Source organism: Nestor notabilis, unplaced genomic scaffold (assembly GCF_000696875.1).
Source record: "Nestor notabilis isolate BGI_N333 unplaced genomic scaffold, ASM69687v1 scaffold28485, whole genome shotgun sequence".
NCBI classification, from domain to species: Eukaryota; Metazoa; Chordata; class Aves; order Psittaciformes; family Psittacidae; genus Nestor; species Nestor notabilis.
This window is the reverse complement of record NW_009931021.1, coordinates 1-25704: the sequence shown is the minus strand read 5'-3', so window position 1 is coordinate 25704 and position 25704 is coordinate 1. Positions and strand designations below refer to the sequence as shown.

The following is a 25704-nucleotide window of genomic DNA, read 5'->3' as shown; positions in this document are numbered from 1 at the left end:
TGCTATACAATAACTAAAGTTTCAAGCATGCCTGATCTTAACCAAGGCAGGCCACAGCAGCTGGAGATATCCATGAGGATACCTGGAAAAGGGCACTTTGTCCTGGTTTGTGGTTGAAGAAGAAAGAGCTGAGAGAATGCTCTTTAGAAGCACCATTATCTGCATCTAAACATAGGAAACAAAACCAGCCACACAGAAGGGCCTTAATGCTGTTTTATGGCATACCTGCTGCTTTTGCACATCTTGTTAAGAGTAACTAAAGAGGTTAAATGTGTTGCTGTATAGGTTATGGAACGGCTAAAGACAGCAAGTGCATCCTCGTGACAAACAAAACAGAAATGGTTGAGAAAGAGAAACATAGCTGTTAAAAGGAAGAAATGATAAATGAAGCTGTTGAAAAGCTACAGAATTGGGATGAAAGAACATTTGCAAGAAAGGTTTATGCTTCTGTGAAACTTTCATACTCAAATGTACAGGCCTTCATCTACTAGGGCTCTATCTAAGACCAAGTGATAACCTGAGGAAAGTGTATTTGGTTTTAGACCAAGGCTAAGTCAGTAAATAAGGGACAGTGTGTACTGCTAGCTTGCAGAATGTCATCTCTACTGTAAATGTAAAAAACTTAGAAGTTGAGGTATAATTTAGATAAACTTCTCATCTTAGAAATAAAATATACATTATTCAGTCCACTGGAGGAAAAATACTGGTGTGTCTACTTGGGATAGTGGACAGGGAGATGGGAAACTGCAAATGGTGGTAGTATGTCTATCCATATTCATAGAACCATAAAATGGTTTGAGTTGGAAGGAATCTTAAAGATCATCCAGTTCTAATCCCCAGCCATGGGCAGAGACACCTTCCACTAGACCAGGTTGCTCCAAGCCCCGTCCAACCTGGCCTTGAACACTACCAGGGATGGGGCAGCCACAGCTTCTCTGGGCAACCTGTGCCAGGGCCTCACCACCCTCACAGGGAAGGATTTTTTCCTAATGTCTAATGTAAATCTCCCCTCTGTCAGTTTAAAGCCATTCCCCCTTGTTCTGTCACTACAGGCCCTTGTAAAAAGCCCCTTTCCAGGTTTCTTGTCAGCCCCTTTAGGCACTGGAAGCTGCCCTAAGGTCTCCCTGGAGCCCTTTCTTCTCCATGCTGAACAAGCCCAGCTCTCTCAGCCTGCCTCCATAGCCGAGGTGCTCGAACTCTCTGATCATCTCTGTGGCCCCCTCTGGACTAGCTCCAACAGGTCCACATCCCTCGTATATTTAGGGGCCCAGAGCTGAACACAGTACTCCATGTTCAGAAGCTCTTCATCTTTATTGCAGGCCAGTACAAGTGCTTTTGTTGTCATGCCAAGTGCTTGTTGATTTCAGAGCAGTGGTTTTTGAGACATTCCAAGAAACCACTGCCAGGGACATTAACAGGATGACATTTGGGTTTGCACGTGCTCTTGGGCTGGTGACTTATTTTGTATTGCTTACAGTAGTGTTCATCTTTGCTTCAAGCAGCATCTGGCAGATCAACAAGTCTAGTTAATTCAGCATACATTCAGTGCTTTCCATTAGCCCTGCTGTGTGCTGTGCACTTACCACATGAGAAAACATCATGAGGGTAGAAATTAGTGTCAAGCACTTGTGGTGCTGAGATGCCTCAGGCTAAGCCAAGGATGGACTTTTGGTCAGGCAAGTGCAGCAGGCATGCCTCCTCCATGACCAGCCCATGGTGGTCTGGCGTAGTAAGTAGAAGGTTAACTTGGCAACACCTCAACCTAGCTTGGTGGTGTTGCCAAGGTTAAGTTGGCGTACACCCTGCATCAAAACCACCTCCATAAAGAGCTGGGTCATTGCTACATGAGACTCTCCCCAAGTGGAACAAAAAGCCAACATGCCCAAAATGATTGGTTAAGGGATCAGGAGCACATTTAGTGTTCTTCTCTACCCTTCCAGTTGCAGGGAATGATGAGGGAAGGAACAGAAAGCGCCAGCAGATCAATACCTGGTCTGAGAGTAGTATCATGGCATGATCTGTGGTTTTTATCATGTATCTGTCTACATGACAGCAGCCTGCTGGAAACCGACAGGGTACAAGCGTCTCAAAGGGAAAAAGGATCTTCGCACAGGAGTTGTCAGGGCTCATTGAAAGAGCTTTAAACTAGATTTGAAGGGGGAAAGCGATAAAACCAGGGTCACTGGAGATAAGCCAGTGTTTGAGGGATGGGTGCGCTAGCGAGGTCTTTCGGTTTGCCATCGCAGTGGAGGTAGGGGATGGAGATCCATGTGGCAGCAAAGGAACAAGGGTTATGATGGGTTAGAAACCACAGGAACTCCTGAGAACGATCACCTAGGAATGAAGGTTTCTCCCCAAAAAAAGATGGCAGGATCACTAGGCCAGTTGAAGTACATCTACACCAATGCATGCAGCACAAGTAACAAACAAGAGGACCTGAAAGCTACTATGCATGTGGAAAACTATGATATAGTTGCCATAACAGAAACATGCTGGGGTGACTCACAAAACTGGAATGCTGCAATTTCTGTGGTCTCTGAAGCCTTCTTTCCAAACTGAGCTTTCCAGAGCCGCAGTGCTACTTATGCAGGAGGGAGTCTCTCATAGCTTCACAAGTCCTTCACAAGGACTTAATATTGTTATGATCAAAAGGGCTACAGTGGAGTAGAGGGAAGAAAGGAACAGACAGCATAAATATTCTTCCCTGTTCAATTCAATTGTCATTGATGTAATTCTAGTCTTACATACTTAACCCAACAAATGTACTATGTTATTTCTTTGGTATGAGTTGCTAGAATAGGACGTTTTGTTTGTTTGCTTTGAAGAAGTAATAGGTTCCTAGACGTTACATATCCTCAGTCATGTTTAGGCAGACACTGGGGGCTTTTCTTAACTTCATAATGATCTTGATTTTTATTTATTTATTAAAGATACATGATCTGCAAATGAAGGGAAAGGTATTATGAGATTCCAGGAAGAAAGAAATGCAATATAACATAGTGGAAGGGAAAAAAAATCCGTGTGGAAAATGCAAAGCATATGCCTGCAGTACAGATAACGTCAGAATTATAAAGGTATGCCTCTGTATGGAAACCTACACCCTTGAACACAGGGGAAGTCAGCACTATTGAACTAACAGCAATGTTCATCAGTGTGGGAAGTAGGCTATTTTGTGCAAACTGGAGCAGAAAAAAATTCTGAGTAAATTGGTAGGCCACAGGACCAGTCATAACTACTTCTATAGCATATTCTGATGGTAGCTGATGATGTTCAAGGAGTGTATGTGATATGACAGAAATCACTTCAATTTTCCTGAATCTCCTTCTGTTAGAAATTTATTCATTTTGTGGAAAACCATGTGATCTTCAATGACATAACCTACTAGTGGAACTGCTGGATATTTACCTTCCCAATTAGCATAAGGTTGGAAATATTCCTGCAGTTAAGACTTCTCCCACCATTTCTGTTGACTGAAAATTAGCCGTACGAAGTACTGAGATTAGCTCACTGTCTTGGGGCCAGTTTTCAGGGTTTTTTTAAAAGAGGAGCCCTTTATTTCTTCAATATTACTTTCTTCTTAATTTTCTAGGTAGTTCACATTGTTTCTATGTATCTTATGGGGACATTTTTACTGTACTTTTTCTGAAGAATTTCTCTGTAGGCCCAAGAAGCAAATAGTCTACACATGGCAAGTGGTAATTGTGAAAAGAGACTCTTCTGGGCACTTCAAGCCTTTCTAGTTCTGCAATTTGTTCTTCTGAAGATGCTTCTATTTGTGTTGCTCTGAAAAGCGCAGTGGTGATGGGACAAGGGGCTTTGGGCCAACGCTGGGAACTGCGGAGTGCCTGCCTTCAGGCACTTCCATTTTTAATCAAGAAAATCTTTGTTTTGTTTGGTTTTACGAGCTGTTTTTGTAACGTAGATGGAGTTCACTACAGCTCTGCACAGGGAAAGTCCACAGGTGAGGGCAAAGGCCAATAGCTCAGCCTAGTGAAAAGCTATGACAAAAACCTATGAGAAAAAAACTTATCTCTGATACCTCTGATACTCCATTCTGTGCTGCTGGACAATCACCTATACCTATGCAAATAGATCTGAGAGTTCAAAAAACTCTTCAAGAGTTTTTACTTAGTAGTCTGCAAATAACTCCTCACAATATTTTAAATAATCCCTAAAAACTGAGTTCTGTCTTAGTTCAGCCTATATATTTAATGGAAATTGCTCTTCCAGGAGGAATGAGCATTTTCCAACTTCAGCTCAAATCGTACATTTCTTTTTTTCAAATTAAGTTGTTAATTTTTATAAGTCTTTGATTATATGTGTTATAAACAACAATTGTAACTCCCTTACCTTGTTAGGGTTATTTTTTCTACCACTCCAAAGGAATTGCATTTCCCCTCATGGAAAGCTGAGGTCATACAGCTAAAACGAGTGGGAACCAGGAGTCTCTCAAGGTACCTGGTGTCCAGATGACTTTCTTAGTTTTATGCACAAGGCTGAAATACTGAAAACACAGTTTTTAAAGAAGCTATGTTCAAATATGCATAAGCTGCTGCTGCTACATAGCAGTTTTGGTTTTGATAAGCCCAAGCCTGGGCCTTTCTATCACCTGGTATTTAATGAAGGGGGGGGTGGGGAAGCGCAATGAGCCAACAGGGCTGGAAGGTGAGCCTCCTGAATGACAGGAACCACCTTACCAGGGAAATGGTATTTATAAGGGGAAGGGGATTGTCAGGCAAAAATAAGGAATAGTGGTTTTACTAGTAATCACTTCTGGCATGTGTTGTTTCAGAAGTCTCATCACACTGTCCTAGGAGACGCATTCAAGGAGCGGTATATAACAAAGCCTCACCATAAACCAATCCAGTTTGTTTGTTTTGAGAAAAAAAGCAAGATGCATTGCCAAAATACTAACTGCCAGCACGACTGGGGAATCATAGTGAAGTACAGGACATTTGATAATCTACAAGTGATCAAAAGCAAAAGCTTTGTAGTAGAGAACTTTTAAACTGGGACACGAATGGGTTTCAGAAATGGAAAGATCTTAATATTTCTCTAAAGAATTTTGATGCTGAAGAAATGTCCAGCTGACCTCAGCATTTTAATGGATTAATCAACCTACTGCACTAAGTGGATGATCTATGAATAAAAAAATTTTGTTCTTTATGCCACCTGATATGCTAGGCCCCATAACAGCATCTGGCTAGAATAAAAAAAATACTAGTATGGCAACTGAAAAAAACTGCTATCTAACGAAATGTTTCACTAGAAGGTTTAATACAAGCATAGCCAGACATGTGCCTAAGCATCTAGATCTTAATCCTTGCTGCTATGAAGAGGTTAATCTGAAAAAAAAACAAAATGAATTTGAATGACTACCAAAACATGTAATGTCAGGTAACAGGCCACAGCTTCAAGCGTTCCTGTGTGAATGAGAACTTGTTACCAGTGACTTCCGGTTTGATTGAACCTCCATGCAGACAACATGGCTTATGCATACTGTAACTTTAGCTACTTTTAATGTTCTAGGCATCTTGGTATATAGAAAATAGAGAGAAAATGTGCAGTAACTTTTCTGTAAGGCAGATATTGCATCATTTAATCCATCTTTAATAGAGAATGCTTCTGTAACAGTCTGAGGAAAGCAGCAGGGCTTCAAGAAGCCCTCTTGGAGGAAGCATCTTCTGGATTAAAATGGTAGCAGTTTCCTTCCATCACTGCATGTTCATCAAGTTGCTGTTGCATGTTTTATGTATGTAGAAGAATTATGTGTCTGAAATACCTGAATCCTGAAGAAAACCACACTGAACAGGAAGCTAAGTAGAAGTCCAAAAATTATTTAACTGCCTGGACCCTTGTGAGACTTGTGTTCTTTTAAAATGTTACATGGCATTTAAGAGTAAACCAACTTTTTAAGCACTGTTTCACATTCCGAGTCAGTGCTTTTTACTGTGAAAGGTGTATGCACTGTACAGGAAGCCTGAATCTCAGGCTTACAGAAACTTACTCTGTGTTTAGTTTTTACCTAGTTCTTTGTTGTTCTTATATCTGCTTCCAAAAAGGAAACACAGAACAATGGATAAAGACAACATATGGTTGGATAATGCCTTTCCTCCAAAAATACTAGGAACAAAGATTCTGAAAAAGGCTGGCGAGCACATTCAAATTAAAAGTACATGGAAAAAATCACAGCCCTTGAGTATCAGTTTGGTTTGTTGTGTGAAAGAACCATCTACTTTAAGGACTCTTTGCATTAAAAAAAAAAAAAAAAAAGTCTCAATTTTCACAGCTTATAGTAGTAACTACTGGGAAGTTAAGGAATTTAAGGAGTTTCAGTCTTTTCCTCTTGTTTGATCAGAAGGATTGCAGACTACAACAACTCTTGAGTTCAGCCTAAATGAGTGTAATAAAGGTTGACAAGGCAATACAGTAATAAGAACTCAACTCCATACAAAACTACCTTCAGTACACAGTGGAGATGGGAAGGTGGGGAAGAACACTAGCACTCTACTTGGAATTTGAGAATATCTGACTTTTTTTTGCCACTGAACCCAAAGTTGCATATTTATTACCAAATAATGCTCAAGATGATGAGCATATGCTAAGTTCCACAGAAAGGCTGAGGATGGGAGGGACCTCTAGAGGTCATCTTGTAACCTACAGCAGTTTGCCCAGGATCACATCCGAACATTTCCAAAGATGAAGACATCACAACCTATCTGGGCAATCTCTTTAAGTCAGCGCTTGGTCACCCTCACAGTAAAAAACGATTATTTCCTGATGTTCAGAGGAAAGCTCCTGTGTTTCAGTTTGTGCCCATAGCCTCCTGCCCTGTCATTAGCCACCACTGAAAAGAGTTTGGCTGCATCTTCTTTGTGGCCGCCATTCAGGTATTCATACACAAATAGTGGAGATGTCCCTGAGCCTTCTCTTCACCAGGTTGAACAGTCCTAGTTCTCTCCACTTGTCCTGAGAGATGCTCTGTGCAACATGTCAGTGAGCCTCTGCTGGACTTGCTAGAGATTTGTTATTTGTTGTAATCAAGCACAAACAGCCTGTTGCAGGTACAGTGCAATCTCTATCAAGTCCTTAAGCCTCTTGACTTCTTTCAGAACTATCCTCATTGTGTTTGGGATCTTTTTCAAGATACAACTGGAGCTAACAGCAATAAAAGTACATTAGGAGATTACTTTGAAAATATTTTCTCCACTGTTAATTGTTCTGGCAGTTCCTTTAAATACTAGATAGTGAAGAGTAAGAATTAGTACTATAACCTTGTTCATCTTTGGGTAAGAGGGTATTTGTTATCACTGTAACTAGATTCATGTGGTATTGTGGATTGGGTGGTCACTTCAGTGAACACAGTGTAATCTCTGGTAAAAGGATCTTGAAATTATGGTAGGTTGTGAGGACACAGAACAGAAGGAAGTTCATCACAACAATATTCTGTTGGGTTACAGAACACTGCCAGTATCTGACAGTATTTGTATTCATCTGGTCTCATGCAGATTATTCAACGAAACAAGAATTAAAACATAAGAAGTCAAGACTTGCACAACTCTGCTCCAACAGGGACAATGAGAAGAGTTTAAAGTCAAAGCTTTGTTCTGCATCTTGGTACTGAGGGTAACATGACAAAAAACACCAAACTGTTTGAAAATAAATTTAATCTATTAGAAATATTATCCCCAATAGGTCCGCCTTTCCACAAAGGCTTAGATTTTAAACAACAAAGTTCACATTTTTTAAAATTAATAAACAGCTATATAAATCGTTTCAGTATTAGATTCAGATTCTGGTAAACTGAGTAAGAAAGCAAGTCAATATCGGTAATCAGAAAAGAATAACAACTTTTTTATACTGTCAGTTAATTTCTGGACCACTGATATAAGCATAGAACTTAAATTCAGAAACACACTAAATTGACCAAATATATGAAATCAGCACATTATCTTCAAGAGTTCCACATATTCGAGCAGTATTTTAATGACTTTTGCACTGTATTCTAATGTAAGTCAAGCCAACCACCATACAAAACAAATAATAAATGCTGTTTAATTGGGCAAGCGTGTCCAGTTTCCTGACACGCAGAATAATTCAGCATTGTAAACAAGCCTTCTAGTACAATCCACAAAAAACCTGTTCACTTTACGGTTCACACTTTCAAGTTTATGATTACCATCATTTTACTTTGCTCACCAGAAGCAGGCTTGTACCTGGATGGTTTTGCTTAATATTTTACATTAGGATGCCATTTTACGGATCATGTAGTTCAGAATGCCGCCATTGTGGAAGTAAGTGAGCTCCACGTCAGTGTCAAATCTCATGATGGCATGAAAGGTTTTCCCAGTATCCAGCTGTCGGGATCAAACAAAGTCATTCAAGCAGCAGAACATTACACCTTACATGACATCATAGTAAAAGGACTATTACATTAGTTTTGCCTTCTTAAAAAATTGTGATAGAAAGCTAAAGTAAACAAGCACTCAACATCAGTATTTCTTTCCACATCCTATAGCCAGCTGCTTAAGGGGAAAGTGTTTTAAAACAAACCATAATTAACACAGTATGGACTGTCCTTGCATTGCATTTGCTGGCTCATTTAGATTTATTGTTGATATAAGCCTAGAGGCATAAAGCTGAGCATCCTTCCAAGTGGTTATACTAAGTCTTGATGTTCTTCTAAGTGGTCATTCTTCTGGCTTAAGTTCAACAGCGATACTAATGTCATCAGCTTCTCTGTGGCCTAGTGCTTGGGAATTGGATTAGCACAAAGACAAGTGCATGAAGTGAATAAAGCCATTGTGTTTTACTGAAGAGTCCCTAGTCAGGTACTTCCAGATGAATGCACAACATTAATCTGTGCCTGGTAAGATGACCAGCTCTTTGGGATCTATATTTTCTCCATTTCAGGACAGTTAATGAGGCACATGTAAAAACCTATCGTTAGAAACTAATCCAGGGAGACCTGCATTAAGCAAACATGCAATAAGTAGATAGTTTTGCTAGCTGCAGTAAAAGAGCAGACTTCGATCCTATTAGGTTAAATCAGTTTTACAAATGTTCCAATCAAGAATAAACCAAATTTTTCATCATAGATGCTAATATTTTTCAAGAAGCAGCATAGCTTCAGAGGCAAAGCTACACAAAAAGTAGTCTTTCAAATACAGGGACTGAAGTTTAACTACATTTTATGCTGGGTATTCTTTAGACTTCACTTTGAATGCTACAGCGTACAATATTTTGTCAGTTATCAATTAATTATTTTAAATTCATTTAAATAGATTAGTTTAATTTATTTAATACTTACAGTTCACTTTCTATTTTGCTTCAAACATTTAACAGAGATAGAAAAAACTACAGTGGGCTTGAATGACTGGTCCAAAATACAGGACTGCTTTGTGCTAAATAAAACAGTTTGGGCATGCTGCTTTTATATCCCATCATAGCAAATCCCTCTTAGAATTACTGTTTTCATCTCTTTCACTATCCCAATTACCCCTCTCTCAAGCAAGAGAAATTCAGTGCCATATGAAAGCACATTGTTTGAAGAGACAGTTAATTCTGAGACAAATCACAGTGATTCAGAAAATTCAGCCCTGGGCATCTCATACCTTAATCTGGACATTCATCTGTGGTTTTAGTTTTTCAGGAATTACAATCGTGTAACGCTCCCGCCCAGTGAGTCCTAAAGTCCCTGCATCCTCTCCAGGCAAATACTGCAGAGGAATCACTCCCATTCCTACTAGGTTGCTCCGATGAATTCTCTCATAGCTTTCAGCAAGCACGGCCTTGACACCCTGAGAAACACACAACAGCTATAGTTATCTTTATGGTTCAGGATAGCCTTTCTGTGCTTATAGGAAGGAAAACAGTACATTTGTGGTCCCTCTCCATTTCATTTATCAGCTACTGTTAGAGTTAGCAGGTTGGTCTGACAGAGGACTGTCTTGATTATATATTAACTTTCAAGCATCTTTAAAAGAAGTGTGATCGTCAAAAAATTACATATGCTTTCTCAGGAATCCTGCATACTTCTTTAACATGTCTTACGTAGAACACCACTAGTCATTTCCATAACCACTGCTAATTCAGTGCTGTCGTCCTACACTACAAGCTCCAGGATGCAGTTCAATTAATTTCTAAATTCATACGTGTTAATACAGTTAAGACAAAAAAAAATTACCACTGGATAAAACCCTCAAAATCTTAGACAAATGTAATCTTAAACATCAACTCTTACCAATCTTTGTTTAATACACTATTGCCTTCACAAATTCCTCACCAAGAAAGCCTGAATCAGAGTTCAGGCTGGTAAATAAGTGCAAGACGAGACAAAGAAAGAAGCAGGTATTTCGCTGTATGTGGATTTCTATTAGGCTCCTGCAACAATACTGCTAAGCATCCCTGCAATCTGCAGGGTAAAGCCATGCTAAATTTCATTTTCACTAATGCTACTTTTCTTTTACACTTTCTATCTATCTTCCCTGCTAAGTGAGTTGAAGGAGGCAACTGGAAGCAGATCTAAGGTTTCCTGGCTTATGGTAATCAGAAGAAAGGAACTGGCCTTTCTGGTGTAGCTTTTTGGATTTCTAGCTGAAGATCAGGCAAGGCTTCCAGTCTAATAAAAATATTAATATTTAAATAGCTTTTTAAAGCTATTTAAATTTTTAAAAACTCTTTTTTTAAAAAAGCTTTTTTAAAGCTCTGCTGTGGCTTTTGGAGACAGTTGAGATTTCAAAATAGCTCTTGCTATCAAAAGAGAGAATGAGCTGCCCACGATGTTGGTCATAAGCTAGTCTTCCCAATAAAGTAATGCACTTTTAAGAACTGTCCTCCTCCTAGTTTACTGTAGTCACTCACCAACAGGAATGGTCCTTTAGCTGCCCAGTCTCTGGAACTTCCTGCACCATATTCCTTCCCAGCCAGCACAATCAGAGGATGGCCAGCCTGCTTGTATCTTTCCGCAGCATCAAATACGTCCAGCTGGAATGAAAATGCCAAACACTTACACACTTTCTGGGGTAGAAGCACAGTTCCAGGGAAACAAGGAGAAAAAGCATCCCCACATAAACAGCTCAAGCCCACACTTTCCACCAAGCAGCACTTTCAGGGTATTGACCATATAGTGCTTTGTTGCTTCTAGCCTGATCTCCCTCCTAACACAAATGTGCACTTTACACTACCACTTCTACAGTGGTTATACTCTCCACTGATATGCCTGATAGCACCACACGTGTGACCTGCTTCCCTTGGTCAATGAAGCTCCTCTCCTCTCATTAGCTTTACTTTAAAGGTACTTAAGTAAATGACCCCAGTTGTAAGAAGGAAAACCAGTACTAATCCACTCTACTGGCAATAAGCCTCAGTTTAGAACAGGATGTGTACTTACAGTTTCCCCTGAAGGGAAATGGACAGTCTGAGGTCCTTGTTTATCAATAAATTTGTTCACCAAGCGAATGTTTGCAAATGTTCCTCTGGTCATGACAGCATCATTCCCTCTGCGGGACCCATAAGAATTGAACTCTCTAGGAGTTAAGCTATTTAGGGAAAAGAAAACAAAGAAAAAAAGGAAACTATGTTGGTTTTAAACTGAAGCACTCTGTGCTTTAAAAAAAGTAATGATCTGGTGTTTCTGAGGCAGGTATCTACATAGTTCCCATCATGGCAGTAGCATCCAGTTAGCTGATTTTGAAGGGAATAAGAAAACTCCAAACAACAAAAAGAAACCAATCAGAAGCATACCTACAGCTTGGTCACAGAAAGCAGCTTCCACAGTATTCTTATCCCTTGCCTTAGAAAGCAGCATCTGATAATGATTCAAGGATATTGTTGACATTAAGTCAGAAGACACAACAGTATTTGTAATAGCTGGAGTAAATACTCCTTGTTACTTATATTACCATAGCATATAGAACAACGGTAGAGACACCACTGTGCTAAAACATCTAAAAGGCACAGAAAGCCCCTGCTGCAAGTTAGAACTCCGGAAGAAAAAGTTCCTTTATAAACAGAGGTATGGGAATGAGGGGACACTCCAGCCTAACCAGTAAACAAAAAATGTACTGGAATGTGACAAAAAATTGGACTGTTTGCACTGGGCTACATCCAAACAGCAGCTGTGACATACAACAGCTGTTTTGTAATGTCTGTAGGACTCTTTAGATTTCAAAGTGTCTGACAGCAAAGGGCCGAAGAGTCAAAAGCAGTTAGATTTCAGTAGATAAAATTGTTCTAATAAATTTCCTCTTTAGAATTATTAGGTCTACTGAATTATTTTTTTCTTTTAATAATGTCAGTGCTGTTTCTCAAAACACCACTGAAATTTTAAGAAGCGCTAAACCAGACAATAGAAGTATTATAATATCTGTGAAAACCGAATAGGGCAACTCAGCAAGTCCTAGTTTTGCCTTAAGTTGACCCCCTTCTTAAACTGACAGACTGGCCATAGGAAAAGACAGCAGTGTGGACTTCAACCACAATAGATTTGCCAGTTTTTGCAGCTGCACTGAAACCTAAACTTCTGGATGTTCTATAGCTCCTGATAGCCTAGATCTATGAAATAGTTGCAGGTGCTAGAAGAAACTAGCATAAAACAAATTTTTGGCATTAAGGACCATGATCATTTTGCTTCTATCAGGGAGAAAAATCCTGATTCCCTTATTCATGAACAGACTTACTGCAAAACCTGACCTGAAAGTTATCTTTTTCCCCTCTCTCCAAAGGTCTTCAGCTTTCCAGTGTTACAGATGTGCACACTACATCCAAGTTCTTACACTTGGTGAGAGCTGCTGAAAACAGCAGAGAAAAAAAATGTTTTTCTTTGTTCTTTTATGTATTCTCCAGGCATTTTTTAAGGTATACAAGCGTATGTGAACAGACAAGCAGAATACGTAAGCCTGTAACATGGTATAGTGGCTGTGGCTTGTTTCCTCTTCCCAACTTATAACAAGATCAAGAAGTAAAGCTTACCCTCTGCTGGTCAAATAACGGGCTGCAGGACTGTTTCTTGCTATATTCCCAGCTGGAGAGATGTGGTCTGTTGTCACAGAATCCCCAAAATTCAACAGGACGTAAGCATCTTCTATCGTTTTTGGGGTCTGAAGAGCCAAAGTCTAAACCATCATAAATACAAATATGATCATTAAAAAACAACACAGAACTCCTTTATCTTTCTCAAAAGTGCAAATGCAAAATAAAGTCTGCCTTTTTATGTTAAGTTGGAAGAAAGGAAAGACCGAAACATCATTAAAAATTAATGCATTCTTGAACAAAAAACAATGTCCTGGCTGTCTGTCAGCAAATTCATAGGTAAAGAAAACAGTTGAAGCAAAAAACCCCCACAATATTAACTGAAGCTTCCTGTGGTGTATGCATGAAAGCAGATTAAAACCCAGGATTCCCAGACATCTGTGTGCATTGAAATCTGCTTTTTCTTTTAAATGGTACTGAAATAGCAATGTGAACACTGAACTACTTGATGCAAAAGGCAGGCAGGCAGAATTGTGGGGTTTGTTTCCTGTCCTTTTCCCTCACTTACTTTGTGACTATTTTGAAGTATATAAACTTAAAAGGAAAACAAGACTTTTCAAAAGCCCTGAAGTGACTGAGAATCCTTACAGTCTTCATATGCACTCATGACTTTGTATTAAAATGAATGGAATAGCCAAATTCTAACATTTGAGAAGCAAGGCATCAATAGGCTATGATGGATGCTCCCAGGCTTCTTGATGTAGCTTTGCCTCACCTTTAACATTAGTCAAGGTAATATACTTTGGCTCAATTCAAAGGGAAAGTATGCACATACCAGACCATCAAAGAAAGGTGGAGACTTGATGTAAGTTGACTTGGGATTCCAAGTATATAGTTTATCTGAAGGAGCTTCTAAGGCATTCCAGGATTCATTTACTGTCTGAAAAACAAACAAAAATATCCCTCTGATTTCTAAGTTTTCAGACGCAACAGAATTAATTCAGAATCCAGGTAAAATTACAAATTTTATCTGTGAAGCTGGAACATCTCACTTTCTAGTATCAGCCTACTGTTTAAAACACATCATCTATACGTTACATTAAAAAATGCCATGAAGGAGCAATTTTGAGGACACAACTGCCTGTAAGAGCCAATTAATTAACCAGAAAACATTTAAAACCAACCAACCAAACAAAAAACCATACCAGAACTCATTAACTACTTGTCAGAACAGGAGCAACAGCAATATAAAGAAAAGGTTCATTTCATTATCAAGACCAGCTTATTTAACACATTCAAAATACCACGGTACATGAATCAGTGTACTGGCCAGGGGATTAATTCACCTCTATTTTTTGGTAGACCTCCTTGAACATTCCAGGAATAACAAACTGACGCTCAACAGCCTGAATCTCATTTCTTGTTGGCCAGATATCTTTCAGAAAAATCTTCTTCCCGGAAGCATTTGTTCCTGTAGAAAATGGTATTGTCATGCTTTTTGCATAATTTTTTCATTTAAAAGAAGAAGAAAAGTTTACCACAGTGTCCTCTAGTTGTGTGTTTCTTCTAATCTTGTCAACATTCATGAGATACACTTTTTCACCTACAAGGGTTTGACAGAAGAAGGCCTCATAAACTTGATGATTCCTGTACATATACACCTTCTTCTGCCATTTCTGATGACCTTCCAGAATAATTTGGAGAATAATTCAGGCTGGAAAGGATCTTTGAGGGCTGTCTAGCTGCGCTACCTGCTCAAAGTAAGTCTGCTAGGTCAGTTTAGTCATGAGAGGCTGTTACACCCAGATATAACCCAAAAGATGCCCCTGTGGAATTAGAATACTGGTCAGGCTTGGCTTCCCCCTTTCTCCATCATGCAGACTCCCTGTTGCTCTGTTTCTTAACAATTCCATGCTTCCTGTCCCTGACATACTCGCACATTTGAAGCATCTCCCTAGGACAAGTATTTCTGAAGAGCTTAATTCCAACCAGTTTAGTTTATAAGGTGAGAAGCAGTGTCCTGACACTGTCTTACCCAAACATTCTTTCTCAAAGTCGATCCGGATAGTCCCTGCAATTGCATAGGCTATGACCAGTGGTGGGGAAGCCAGGTAGTTAGCACGGGTGTTGGGATGGACACGCCCTTCGAAATTCCTATTGCCAGACAACACACCCACCGCTACGAGGTCTGCCTGTAAGACAGAATTTGAGACAACGGTATCTGAGGTGCTTGCAGACTCCATGCACCAGCAGGTCTGTAGAGATGTGCCGTGATGCAGCATCAATGACTGGACAGTCATAGACCTGTCTCGCTCCAAACAATTCCAAAGCACTTCCACAGAAAAGAGAATATAGACTTCACACACATGTATACTACTTTGCATAGCATAAGACAGCTCAGAACAGCACACAACAGAGAACAGCTTACCTAAATAAGCTGCACAGGAAAAACCACATACCTGTGTAATGGCCTGGACAACAGGCTCTGGTAGGGGTCCACTATTGCCAATACACGTCATACAGCCATAACCTACCACATCAAACCTAGACAGAGCACAAAAAGCATTAGTGAACAAAAGGCTATTTTGGAGCAAGATGTTAAACCCCTTAGCAGTTGGCTAGGGTTACTTTCAGAAGATGTACTGCTTTAACAAGTGAATTGCTGCCGAAAACAGCATTTTTGAGAATGCTCAATTCTTATTGTTGCAGTGACTTTCCATGCATGCAGAATTAAGAGCTAGGAAATGTGTTATCTAGCAAGATGAACAACAGTCTAAGGTCATTTATGTTATTTTAAAACCATTAATCTTGAAAAGTAACCCATTCTCCTGCTTAAGAACATGAGTCTTCCAGAAGCTACAGCAGGCATCAGGTCCTCTTCCTCACTGGCACGGTCAGCCAGCACAACAGCAACACGCTAACTCAGGCAGGATAATGCTGTAGAGTACCTGCTGTATCCTTTAAGCTGTACAGAGAAATACTTATTCTATTGCATTGCTTGTTGTCAATGCTTTTAGTTAAGCAGCCACAGGACAACAGTAAGGAAAACACTCTTACCCTAGTTGGGAAAGGTAACTCATAACTCCACTCTCCCTCAGATAGTAAGTGACAACACCGCTTCCTGGTGACAGGCTAGTTTTAATGTATGGCTTCACTGTCAAACCAGCTTCAACAGCTTTCTTAGCAAGCAATCCTGAAAAATGCAAAGGGTAGTTGAAGTTTTCCTGGAAGTGGGACAGTTTGGTGGATCAGCAGATTAAAGGAAGTACCATTAAATAACTGGAAGAAAAGGCTTCCTTTCCAGCAATGAAACAGTACAGTGAGCCAACAGCACAAATCCCAGAATAACCAGCTAGAGCTCCAGTGCTCATTTGAACTGTAGATCCAGCCTGCAATTTCTGCTCCACTGGAAAGCAGCTGGAAATTGCATTCAACAAGATGCACTCACACTTGGACATCATGTAGACATTCAAAACTCGGGACACTATTTGTAAGACAAGTGTCTCACAATAAAATGCAATGAAGAATTGTTAACTTCCCACTTATGGTGGTCTAGTGACCCAGTACTGACGTAACTGCCAACATATGATCTGCTGCCCTCAGAAGCAGATGGCTGTGAGAGCACCAACTCTGGCCCTTGTCACAAACAATCTCACAATCTACAGCTTGTAGCAGGAGTGCTGTTTTAGCACCTCTGGATTTGTAACACACACAGAGATGTTGTAGTATAGCATATGTTACCAGAAACACATTTATCCTGGATTTCTATCTTTTAAACAAATTGTCCACACACACATAAGTGTTCAGAAAACAAGCTCCCTCCAGCCTTTTCCCAGGATGGACACAAAGAAGCCGCAGCTATGCAAGATTTCACACTCCCATGCCACATTCTCCCTCACACATCCACTTAGATAAGAAAATCTACGCAGCTCTACTTTGATCCAGCATGATCTCCAGTAGGAAGAAATCAGACTGTTCTGTTTTTGCCAGCTGTCCGGCAACTGTATCAGACATTATCTGGAGACCTCCACTTGTAAGTGGCATGTGAAAAGGATTACACTGATAGATTTTGAGGCCTAAAGGTAGATACATTAATTTTAAAAAGCCATTCTATTGCTGAAATTGCTGAGGCTCCTTAGCTGCTAGAGGGAGCTGTGGAAACTGAAGCTCTTAGATACCTCTGGAAAATGTGACATAAAGAAATGGTCATCCTAGGCCATCCCAGGACAGCCTGTTTGAAAGTGTTGGCTTCTGCTTTCCTGCCAATACCGGTTCTGAAAAGAATGCACAGTCAAACTCTAAAATCTCGCAAGTAAATGCCAGAATTTAAGTTGCAACAAAACCTTAATCCAACACAGATTAGGCTGTTAAGGCTACTTCAGCATACACTCACTATTCCCACAGACACACAACCCCTGCACATCATTTAGTGCACAGGATATACAGTGGCAGTTTGAAGCAACTAGTCCCATCTGGGATTTCTTTCAGCTTGGTTACTTAGTGTGCGATCACTATATGTTTTATTTACTTTCATTTCAAACCCTATTCTGAAAGTCAAATTAACACGTTTCTTGTGGTTATGTTGGAGGTTCTCAACACTGTAATGTACAAACAGTTGCTGGAGACTGACAATTACTTTTTCTCTCCTTGTCAAGGTTGAAGCATAAGCACTGCTACTCCAAAAGGCCACAAATGTATGAGTACCCACTAAATCTGAGAGCACATGCTAAGATCCTTGCTCTTCAGGCTGTTGTGTGTTAAGCAGTAGTGAATGTGTTTGAAGTACCTACTTTGCTTGTATCTTGCAGGGCATTCTACACTTTAAAACCTGGCTATTAAGCTAAACAGGCTGAAAGATCGGGATTCTCACTGCCACAGAGAGTGTTAAAAATGCATGCTATTAGCCTGGCAGCCAAACACTTGGGGAAATTGTATGCTAAGCAGGTGGCACAACTGTAGCATACACCCACCTACAACAGAGCAGAGAGTCTATGTGGAGGAAACCTACTTCTTGATCCTTGGAAGAAAGAAATACAGCTCTATTTCTGTGATCACGATCAGGATGGAACTGAGGAAAGAAGCATGCTGATTTGGATGTGCTGTCAAGGGCAAGTGAACAGGGAGACTTTGTTCAATTCTATTCTTCTCAAAGGCTTAAAGAATAGAGCAGATCTCTCCTTCACTTCCTTTTCCACCCCACATCCTGGTTTATGATAGGCTTTGACATGTTAGTAGGAATTAAAGACCTTTTGTACCTTGGAAGGGGTGAGCTGCCAGTACTGTAGAGTACCTGAAGAAAGATCCTAGCCCAAGAACAGGTGACAAATATCACATCAACAACCTAAACACGAAGTGATTTTTCTGAGAGGCTGTCCACAAGCCCAAGATCTTCCCACCACCACAAAGGAACAAACAAGACAAATTATGCGACTTCAACCAGTAAGTAATCCTCTCTGGTCAAGGATCCTTGCACTGCCCATTGCACACTCTCAGCCTTTGTAGAAAAGAAGCCTCCATCATACAAACAGTCTGACAGACCAGGAATCGCAGAATCACAGAATGATTGAGGCTGGAAGGAACCACCAGCAGTCATCTAATTCACCCTCCCTGCTCAAGCAGGGTCACCAACTCAGGATTGTGCCCAGATGGCTCTTGAATATCTCCAGGGAAAGGGACTCCACAGCCTCTCTCAGGGCAGGCTATTCCAACTGCTCAGTCACCCCACAGTAAAGAAGTTATTCCTCATATTCAGGTGGAACTTCCTGTGCTTTAATTTACATCTTTTGTCTCTGTGTATCATCTGGCACCACCAAGTCTGGCCTCATCCCCTTGGCATCCTCCCTTCAGATACTCACACATTGATCAGGTCACCCCAAGCCTTCTCTTCTCTAGGCTGAACAGGCCCAGCTCCCTCAGCCATTCCTCAAAGGAGAGATGCTCCAGACCCTTAATCATTCTAGGAGTCCTTCATGGACTTGCTCCAGGAGTTCCATGCTTCTCTTGTACAGAGACCAGAACTGGACACAGTATAGGTGAGGCTGCACTAGAGCTGACCAGAAAGGTAGGATCACCTCCCTTGACCTGCTGGCAATGCCCTTCCTAAGTCAGCCCAGGATACCGTTTGCATTCGTGGCTATAAGGGGACACTGCCGGCTCATGGACGACTTGTCCACCATGACCTCCAGGTCCCTCTCCACAGAGCTATTTTCCAGCATTCAGCCCCCAGCCTGTACTGATGCATGGGATTATTTCTCCCCAGGTGCAGGACCCTGCATCTGCCTTTGTTGAATTTCAAAAGGTCCCCCTTTCCCCATCTCTTCAGCCTGTGCAGACTCTTCTGGATAACAGCACAACACTATGGAGTATCAGATACTCCTCCCAGTTTTGTATCATCAGCAAACTTGCTGGCAAGGCACTCTATCCCATCACACAAGTCACATACAAACAGTAAGCCCTAATGCAATGATGACCTTAAAGTGACAGGGTCTACGTATATGTTTGTGACAGAAAGAAATACGTGAGCATGTAGACAAGCACTGGGAAAGAGGGCCGAACTGGTCTGGTATAGACTGAACCCTTTCAGCTGACTCTCTTAATTCACATTTTGTTGTCAGAAGCACACATTTGGAATGAGAAATTTTCTGCCCAGACAAGCCAGGTTAAAAATGAACAACCTCCTGACCTAAAATTTAACACAATCAACTTAGACTAATTTTACTCATCCCCCTCCATGCTCTCAGGCTCTTGCTGTAACAACTCAATACATCTCTAGCAAAATATGTGTTTTGAACTCTGCTGCTAGGTCAGAGCACCTTCAGACTTAAATTCATAGACTGTTCTTCACTGTCCCTCTTCTTGTGGCTCTGACTTTCAACAGCCTCTTCTCAGGTCTATATAACAGCTTCTTTGCATTTGAACAATTGTCAGAGGTGTCGGTTAATTCAGTTCCAGCTTGGCCCGTGGAGAAGACAGTGCAAGAAGTATACATTTTCTTCAATCCACATTTCTAGCAATGATTTCCAGAATTCATTCTGCTACCCTTAGGGACTAAGTCCAGTTTTAGCACTTCAAATAACAAACAGCACTGTACATATAGAATTACATCAGTATTGTATTTGTCTTTAGGACACACAGCCAGAGCCATAAAGAAACTACCGCACATTAAGGAAATAAGCTTACCTGCTCCCAACATAACTGAGGGATTACTGGTGTTTGTACAGCTTGTAATGGCAGCAATCACTACTGAACCGTGAGCAAGCTCGAAGTCACAGCCCTCAAAATTGAATTTGACTATGCTGTTGTGTTGATCTGGGGCAATTTGAAATCCCTTAAATCCTTGCTGTAAGAGGAGAAAGTAAGAATCAAAAGGATGTGGTTAATATCAGTATTTTGACTGGATATTATATGGGCTGGGAACTTCATGAATGAGAAGCATCTGCCAATCACATCCATGCTTGCACTTTTAGGTCTGGTAGTGAAGGCTTGCATTTCTCAGCAGTCAAATTGGTAGTCAAAGATTATTTTTCTAGGGTCTATCCTATTCTCTGTTTATTGGTAAAAGAGGCAGGTTTTGCAGTAAAATATATTTGTGTTGTCTTCCTGCATGAATATATCCTTCTTCAGATCGCTCAGATGCTTCTTGCTCCCAGATGCTCCAGATTCCTGACCACATATAGTCTTGTTACACAACCTAGTCCTGAGATTTTAGACATAACACGTAAGATTTTTTTAAGCCATGAATATCTAACAATTCAAACTTATACTAAGAGCTGACTTGAGAGGCAAAAGCCTGACAGTTGAAAAACAAACAAAAAAAAACCAAACCAAAAAACCAACAAAAAACCCCAAACCCAAACCTACAAACCAAAACCAAAGAGCCAGAAAGCACTGTTCACGACATGAAAAATTACACTTACAGATCTGAAAGCACAGGTCATTAAATGGAGTTTGGAACATGTATCAAAACAAGAATTATTGGGAATTGCTTATTTTGATTCACACCACTAGATTTCTGTATTGCCTTTAACAAGGGCAGTTACTGTGTCAATAAAGGATTCAAATTGATTTTGCAAACTTAAGCATCCGGGTATATTAATTCAAACTAAAATCTTGCTCTTCTTTCAATGACTGGATAATGTAGGCAGAAGTCTTTTTTTCTATCTTTACCACCAACATCTAAGAGCCACAGACAAACATGCAGTTCTGATCTGACAAAAGATTAAGTACTGAGTGCAAAACTATGTTGTGGAGCTCAGGGTGCAACCTGCTTGGAAAGATGAGCTGGGTAATTAGCACAGAGCTCAGTGCAATAGCTGCTTCTAATGATATCCACCATGGTCCAGTCTAACCGAGCCTAGTTCATAAATGCCTAGTGTATATCAAAACCATATTAGGCCTAAGACTGATCTAAAACCAGAAATAACTACTATTTCAATAGGACACAAACAACTTCCTATGAGAGAAGCATCACCCCAATTTTAAACTACCCATTGTTGATGTAATCTTCGAAACTGTATTCAAACATCCTCATTTACTTTCCATATGCAAATAAACAACACAGAAGTTTACCAGAATGTAGTTCTTGAACACTGAACAACTTCTAGAAACATGCATTAGTTTGTATGCCCAAAGGTTCCTAGTCTCTACCTTGGCTCCCAGACAAGTCTCAAAGTCCTTCTTCATATCCGAAACAGCAACTTTGTCCTGGGGTCTTTTTGGTCCACTGCAGCAAGGCACAACAGTATTGAGATCCAACTCAACAACCTATTCAGTAAGAGGAACAGAGAGCAGTTCAGCAATCCATGACAAGTTAAAGCCAGTTAAGCCACAGTTGAACCAGGGCTAAGTCTGCATATCTTTTTTTGCTTGCAGAAATTAAAGACACATGAGAAGGGAAAGATGATAAGAAAAGAAACTATTCTATTTTTAAACCCTGCCAGCTCCCAGGTATGGCTCTCAGAAGTACCCTTGTTATTGAAAACCCAATGTGTGACTAAAGCATCTAAACAATATAGACGATTTTAAGAATTATGTCCTTTCACATGCTAGCAGCAGGGTCCTCTTCAGAAAACAATGATGTGAAGAAATCCTGGTATTGGCATAAACCAAAGCTGACTATTCATCTTGGCCTTGGGGAAAATGTTCAGTCTATTCTGAAAGAGATTATCACATTTTCTTGTTCCTCACCCATGTTTCAACTTCGTTGCTGCATCTTCCTTCCTGTATTTACTAAGGTTTTCGAATAATCATGCAAACCTGAACATAAGTTACAAGGTAAAGTCTTACTGTAGAGAAAACCAGTAATACCCTTGATTTTCCTGGACACTGAGTAACATCATGATTTTCTTGCATACAGAACAGCTTGTGTGGTCTGCAGTTACCATACAGTGCTTCTAAGTGTCCTGATTCACACAATAAAATAAGTTACTAAAAAGAAGGGTAAAACTGGGACAAAGCTTACACAGACACCATCCACATTACCTTCATAGCTGAGTCTGGACTGGACTTCTCAAAACTACATGAATCAAATCGCAGAATCTGCACCAGCTACAGCTCAATTGAGAGCAAATCTATACCTATGCCAGAGTTTTCATGACAGCTGACTCATTCCACTGTGCCCTAAGCTGTGTGGACCAAGCCAAGAAGGAGTTCCATGTCTATTTCTGAGTTTCTGTGAAAAACACGCAGTTGTCACACTAAAACAGGTGGGGGCATAAAGCAAGGAGCCAGAAGACAGAGTAGTTTCTAACCTGTGTGAAGTCCGGATCCTGAGAGGAGTTCTTGAAATCTCTAAGCATTCCCACAGCCTCAAGATACTTTTTTGTGCACATAACTGTCTCTCTATCACGGCCTAAGACGAAAGACAGATATAGTAAAAACAAAACACAAATGAAACTGAGGCACTACCATGTGACGGAAAAATAAAAAAATGCATAACAAGCTATTTCACTGTTCTTGCTGTACACTGCTTTACAAAACCCTTTTGGCACAAACATTAGAAACTCACTAGAAACAAAGCAAATGAACAGATTTAGTGGCTTTTGCAGACCAAGAACTTGGGTTCCTGCTTTTTTTTCATCTGGACAAGCTAGGTTTGGGAGAGTAAGGCAGTGAGATGCAAAACAGTCTTTTCCGAAAAAACATGGACCCTAAAAGCAAGAAACAGCCTGAATAACCAAGCGTGGATAAAACAAAGCACTCAAGCTCCACCTGATTCAACCCCAATGCTGACTACACCATATAGACCTGGAGTCCTTTCTTTCAACTACACCTTTAACCCATGGTTATCTTCTTACACTCACCAGTTTGTATCAGGTACCCAATGCTAATATCATCCACTGGGAAAAAGGCAGCTGTTGCTCCATACTCGGGACACATATTGGCAACGGTGGCTCGGTCAGCTATTGACAGCTGGGCTACACCAGGACCAAAAAACTCCACGAATTTACCCACGACTCCAACTTGGCGAAGGTGCTGTTGTAAAAATACATTGCCTGTGTCATTGCTAGGTGTCAAACAACCTGAGCATGTATGTTATGAAATCGAGCTTTCATTTTCAGAGAAACCTTTGTGAAAGGTTTCTACAGCCATACGAAACCAGGAAGCTTTGGTAAACTAAATCACAAAGACGAGGACAGAGCGATGTAAAGTTTTAATAATAATAAAGGTACAACAAAGGGACTTATTCCTTATAAACTTGCTCTTCCTCTCATTTAAACTAGAGTCTGTCTTAGAACAACTATTTTTCTCAACTTGATGTTCTAAGGAGAGGAGAACAATGTGGGGTCTTTAGCCAGCAAACCCAGGAAGATGAGGCAAAAGAAAGAAAAAACTGCACAAGTACATGAATCAAACTGTAAATGACTGAAAACACACAACATCTGGATCAACTCATAAAAAAAACCCCAAAACACTGGTTTTCCCCATTTGGAGGTTCTCTCTAAAGACCTCATGTTCATCCCATGATGAACGTGTGTACTAAATTTCTGACCCCCAACAACATTAGTGCTGACCCAGTAATGCTATTAATTCAGTCACAGTCCACAGAGTGAATAAACAAATCATGAACACATGATGTGTGAGCCAAACAGCTGCAGATCAAAGAAATCAGACTGCAGCGCTTCCTGTCTGTTTGCAGGTTTTATATTGCCTTATCTTAAGCGGGGACTTAAAAAAGAAAGTCATTGTGGGGTTTTTTTGAGGCAGTAAAGAAACAAGATCCTTTTACAAGCAGTGTGTTCCAAAACAGGTCTGTACATGAGGATTTGAACAAGCCAGGAGATACCAGCTCTCTGTTCTATTTTGTCTGGCTTCGAGAATCATGTTTGTCTAGCAAAGTTGTGGTTGTCTTTGGGCACCTGATTCCAACCCACATAGAGTGATAAAGCTTAAAGAAAAGTCCAAAATGACTACATGGAAGCACACACAAGGCTCCTAAGCATGCAGTACAGTGGCTCTGTCCTACAGAACACACATAGCTTCCAGCAGTAATGGCAAAGCAGAAGTCACATTAATTACCTTAGTAATGGTGAGCACAATGTCAGTGGACGTTATCAGTGGCTGAGGGTTACCTAGCAGCTTATAGCCAACCACCTCAGGAAGCACCATGCTGATTGGCTGGCCCAACATCACTGCTTCTGCTTCAATGCCACCAACACCTGTACACAACAGAAGTATACAATCCAACCCTTCAGTTAGTAATATATCAAATATAGACCCACAAAGTACAATTAACTCATGAGGATTTGATTTAAGGTGTGAAAGGAGAGAGAAGGCAGACAGTCAGAGGGCGTAGCCTTTTGCTAAGTGGTACTCCTCAGCTTGCTTGTTTCTGCAAGGTTGGGCTTTTTAATTTTTCCTTTTCAAACTTTCATCCTTCTTCCTCAGCCATTAGCTAGGATATTAGGTAATTCTGAGTTACTTACTCTGAGCACATTTGACTTTTACTGTAACAGATGTAGAAGTTTTACTTAATCACTTAAAGCATTCAGTGCATAACCGAAGACATGCAGCTGAATGTGCTGTGCTGTGAAACGTGTGCAGACCATGACTACTGGTCACCAAACAAAAATTTAAAATAGTTATTTTGAAGGAAGGAAAGATTAGAGTCAAGAGCATAGACAGTTCTAAAGAATACTAACAGAAAAGCTACTTGTTAAGACAGAAATATCTTCCTTACATCTATTAAGTTTCAACCAGGTTTGGGCATGTGCAGGCAGGAACCTTTGTGTAAGCACCCTTCAGTACTAGAGAAATGTAAGCCAAATGACTATTTCATTTTGCTAATTTAACAAGGTAAAGTTTAATTTAATAAATACAATGCATTCTGTATTTGTACATATCTATTTCAATAGGAGTCCCGTCACCATGTCACACGAAGATAAAAAGCTCAACTAAAGTTTTTGCTGCCATGTGTGGGATGACTGCAAATACTTTTATTTCTTACCTATTTATTTAGTCAATAATTCAAACACTGAAGTTTGCCACTACAAGCAGAAAAAGAATTACTTGTATTTATTCCTTTAACAAGTGTTCTGAATTAGAATATGCTTCATAGTGCTGTTTTTCACAGTAGCTTCTCTGTCCATATTAAACTCACTCAGATTCAACTTTAAGCATTTTAAATATAAGAGTATCTGAAGTACTTTTAGACAAGGAAACACTTCGAAAGCAGCTAAGTGACTAAGAAAAAAATGGATGTTCACTGATCATAGAATCATAGAATAGTTAGGG

General features: G+C 40.2%; 2 protein-coding genes across 2 annotated transcripts; one reads left to right on the top strand and one right to left on the bottom strand.

Annotated features, from left to right (window-relative positions):
- Positions 1-285: 285 nt before the first annotated feature.
- Positions 286-5091, top strand: DDX58 (DEAD (Asp-Glu-Ala-Asp) box polypeptide 58; the record flags this gene model as incomplete). The annotated part of the gene is given in 4 exon segments (XM_010015693.1): positions 286-437; positions 2931-3074; positions 4793-5021; positions 5024-5091. Coding segments are annotated over 4 exon segments (593 nt in total), but the record flags the coding sequence as incomplete, so codon positions are not given.
- A 3051-nt stretch (positions 5092-8142) lies between these two features.
- Positions 8143-24659, bottom strand: ACO1 (aconitase 1, soluble; the record flags this gene model as incomplete). Its single annotated transcript, XM_010015691.1, has 15 exons — positions 8143-8357; positions 9615-9800; positions 10864-10986; positions 11393-11540; positions 12973-13115; positions 13808-13912; positions 14319-14443; positions 15008-15164; positions 15432-15516; positions 16030-16165; positions 20152-20311; positions 21619-21735; positions 22722-22822; positions 23274-23445; positions 24490-24659. Coding segments are annotated over 15 exons (2042 nt in total), but the record flags the coding sequence as incomplete, so codon positions are not given.
- Between the last annotated feature and the right edge of the window lie 1045 nt (positions 24660-25704).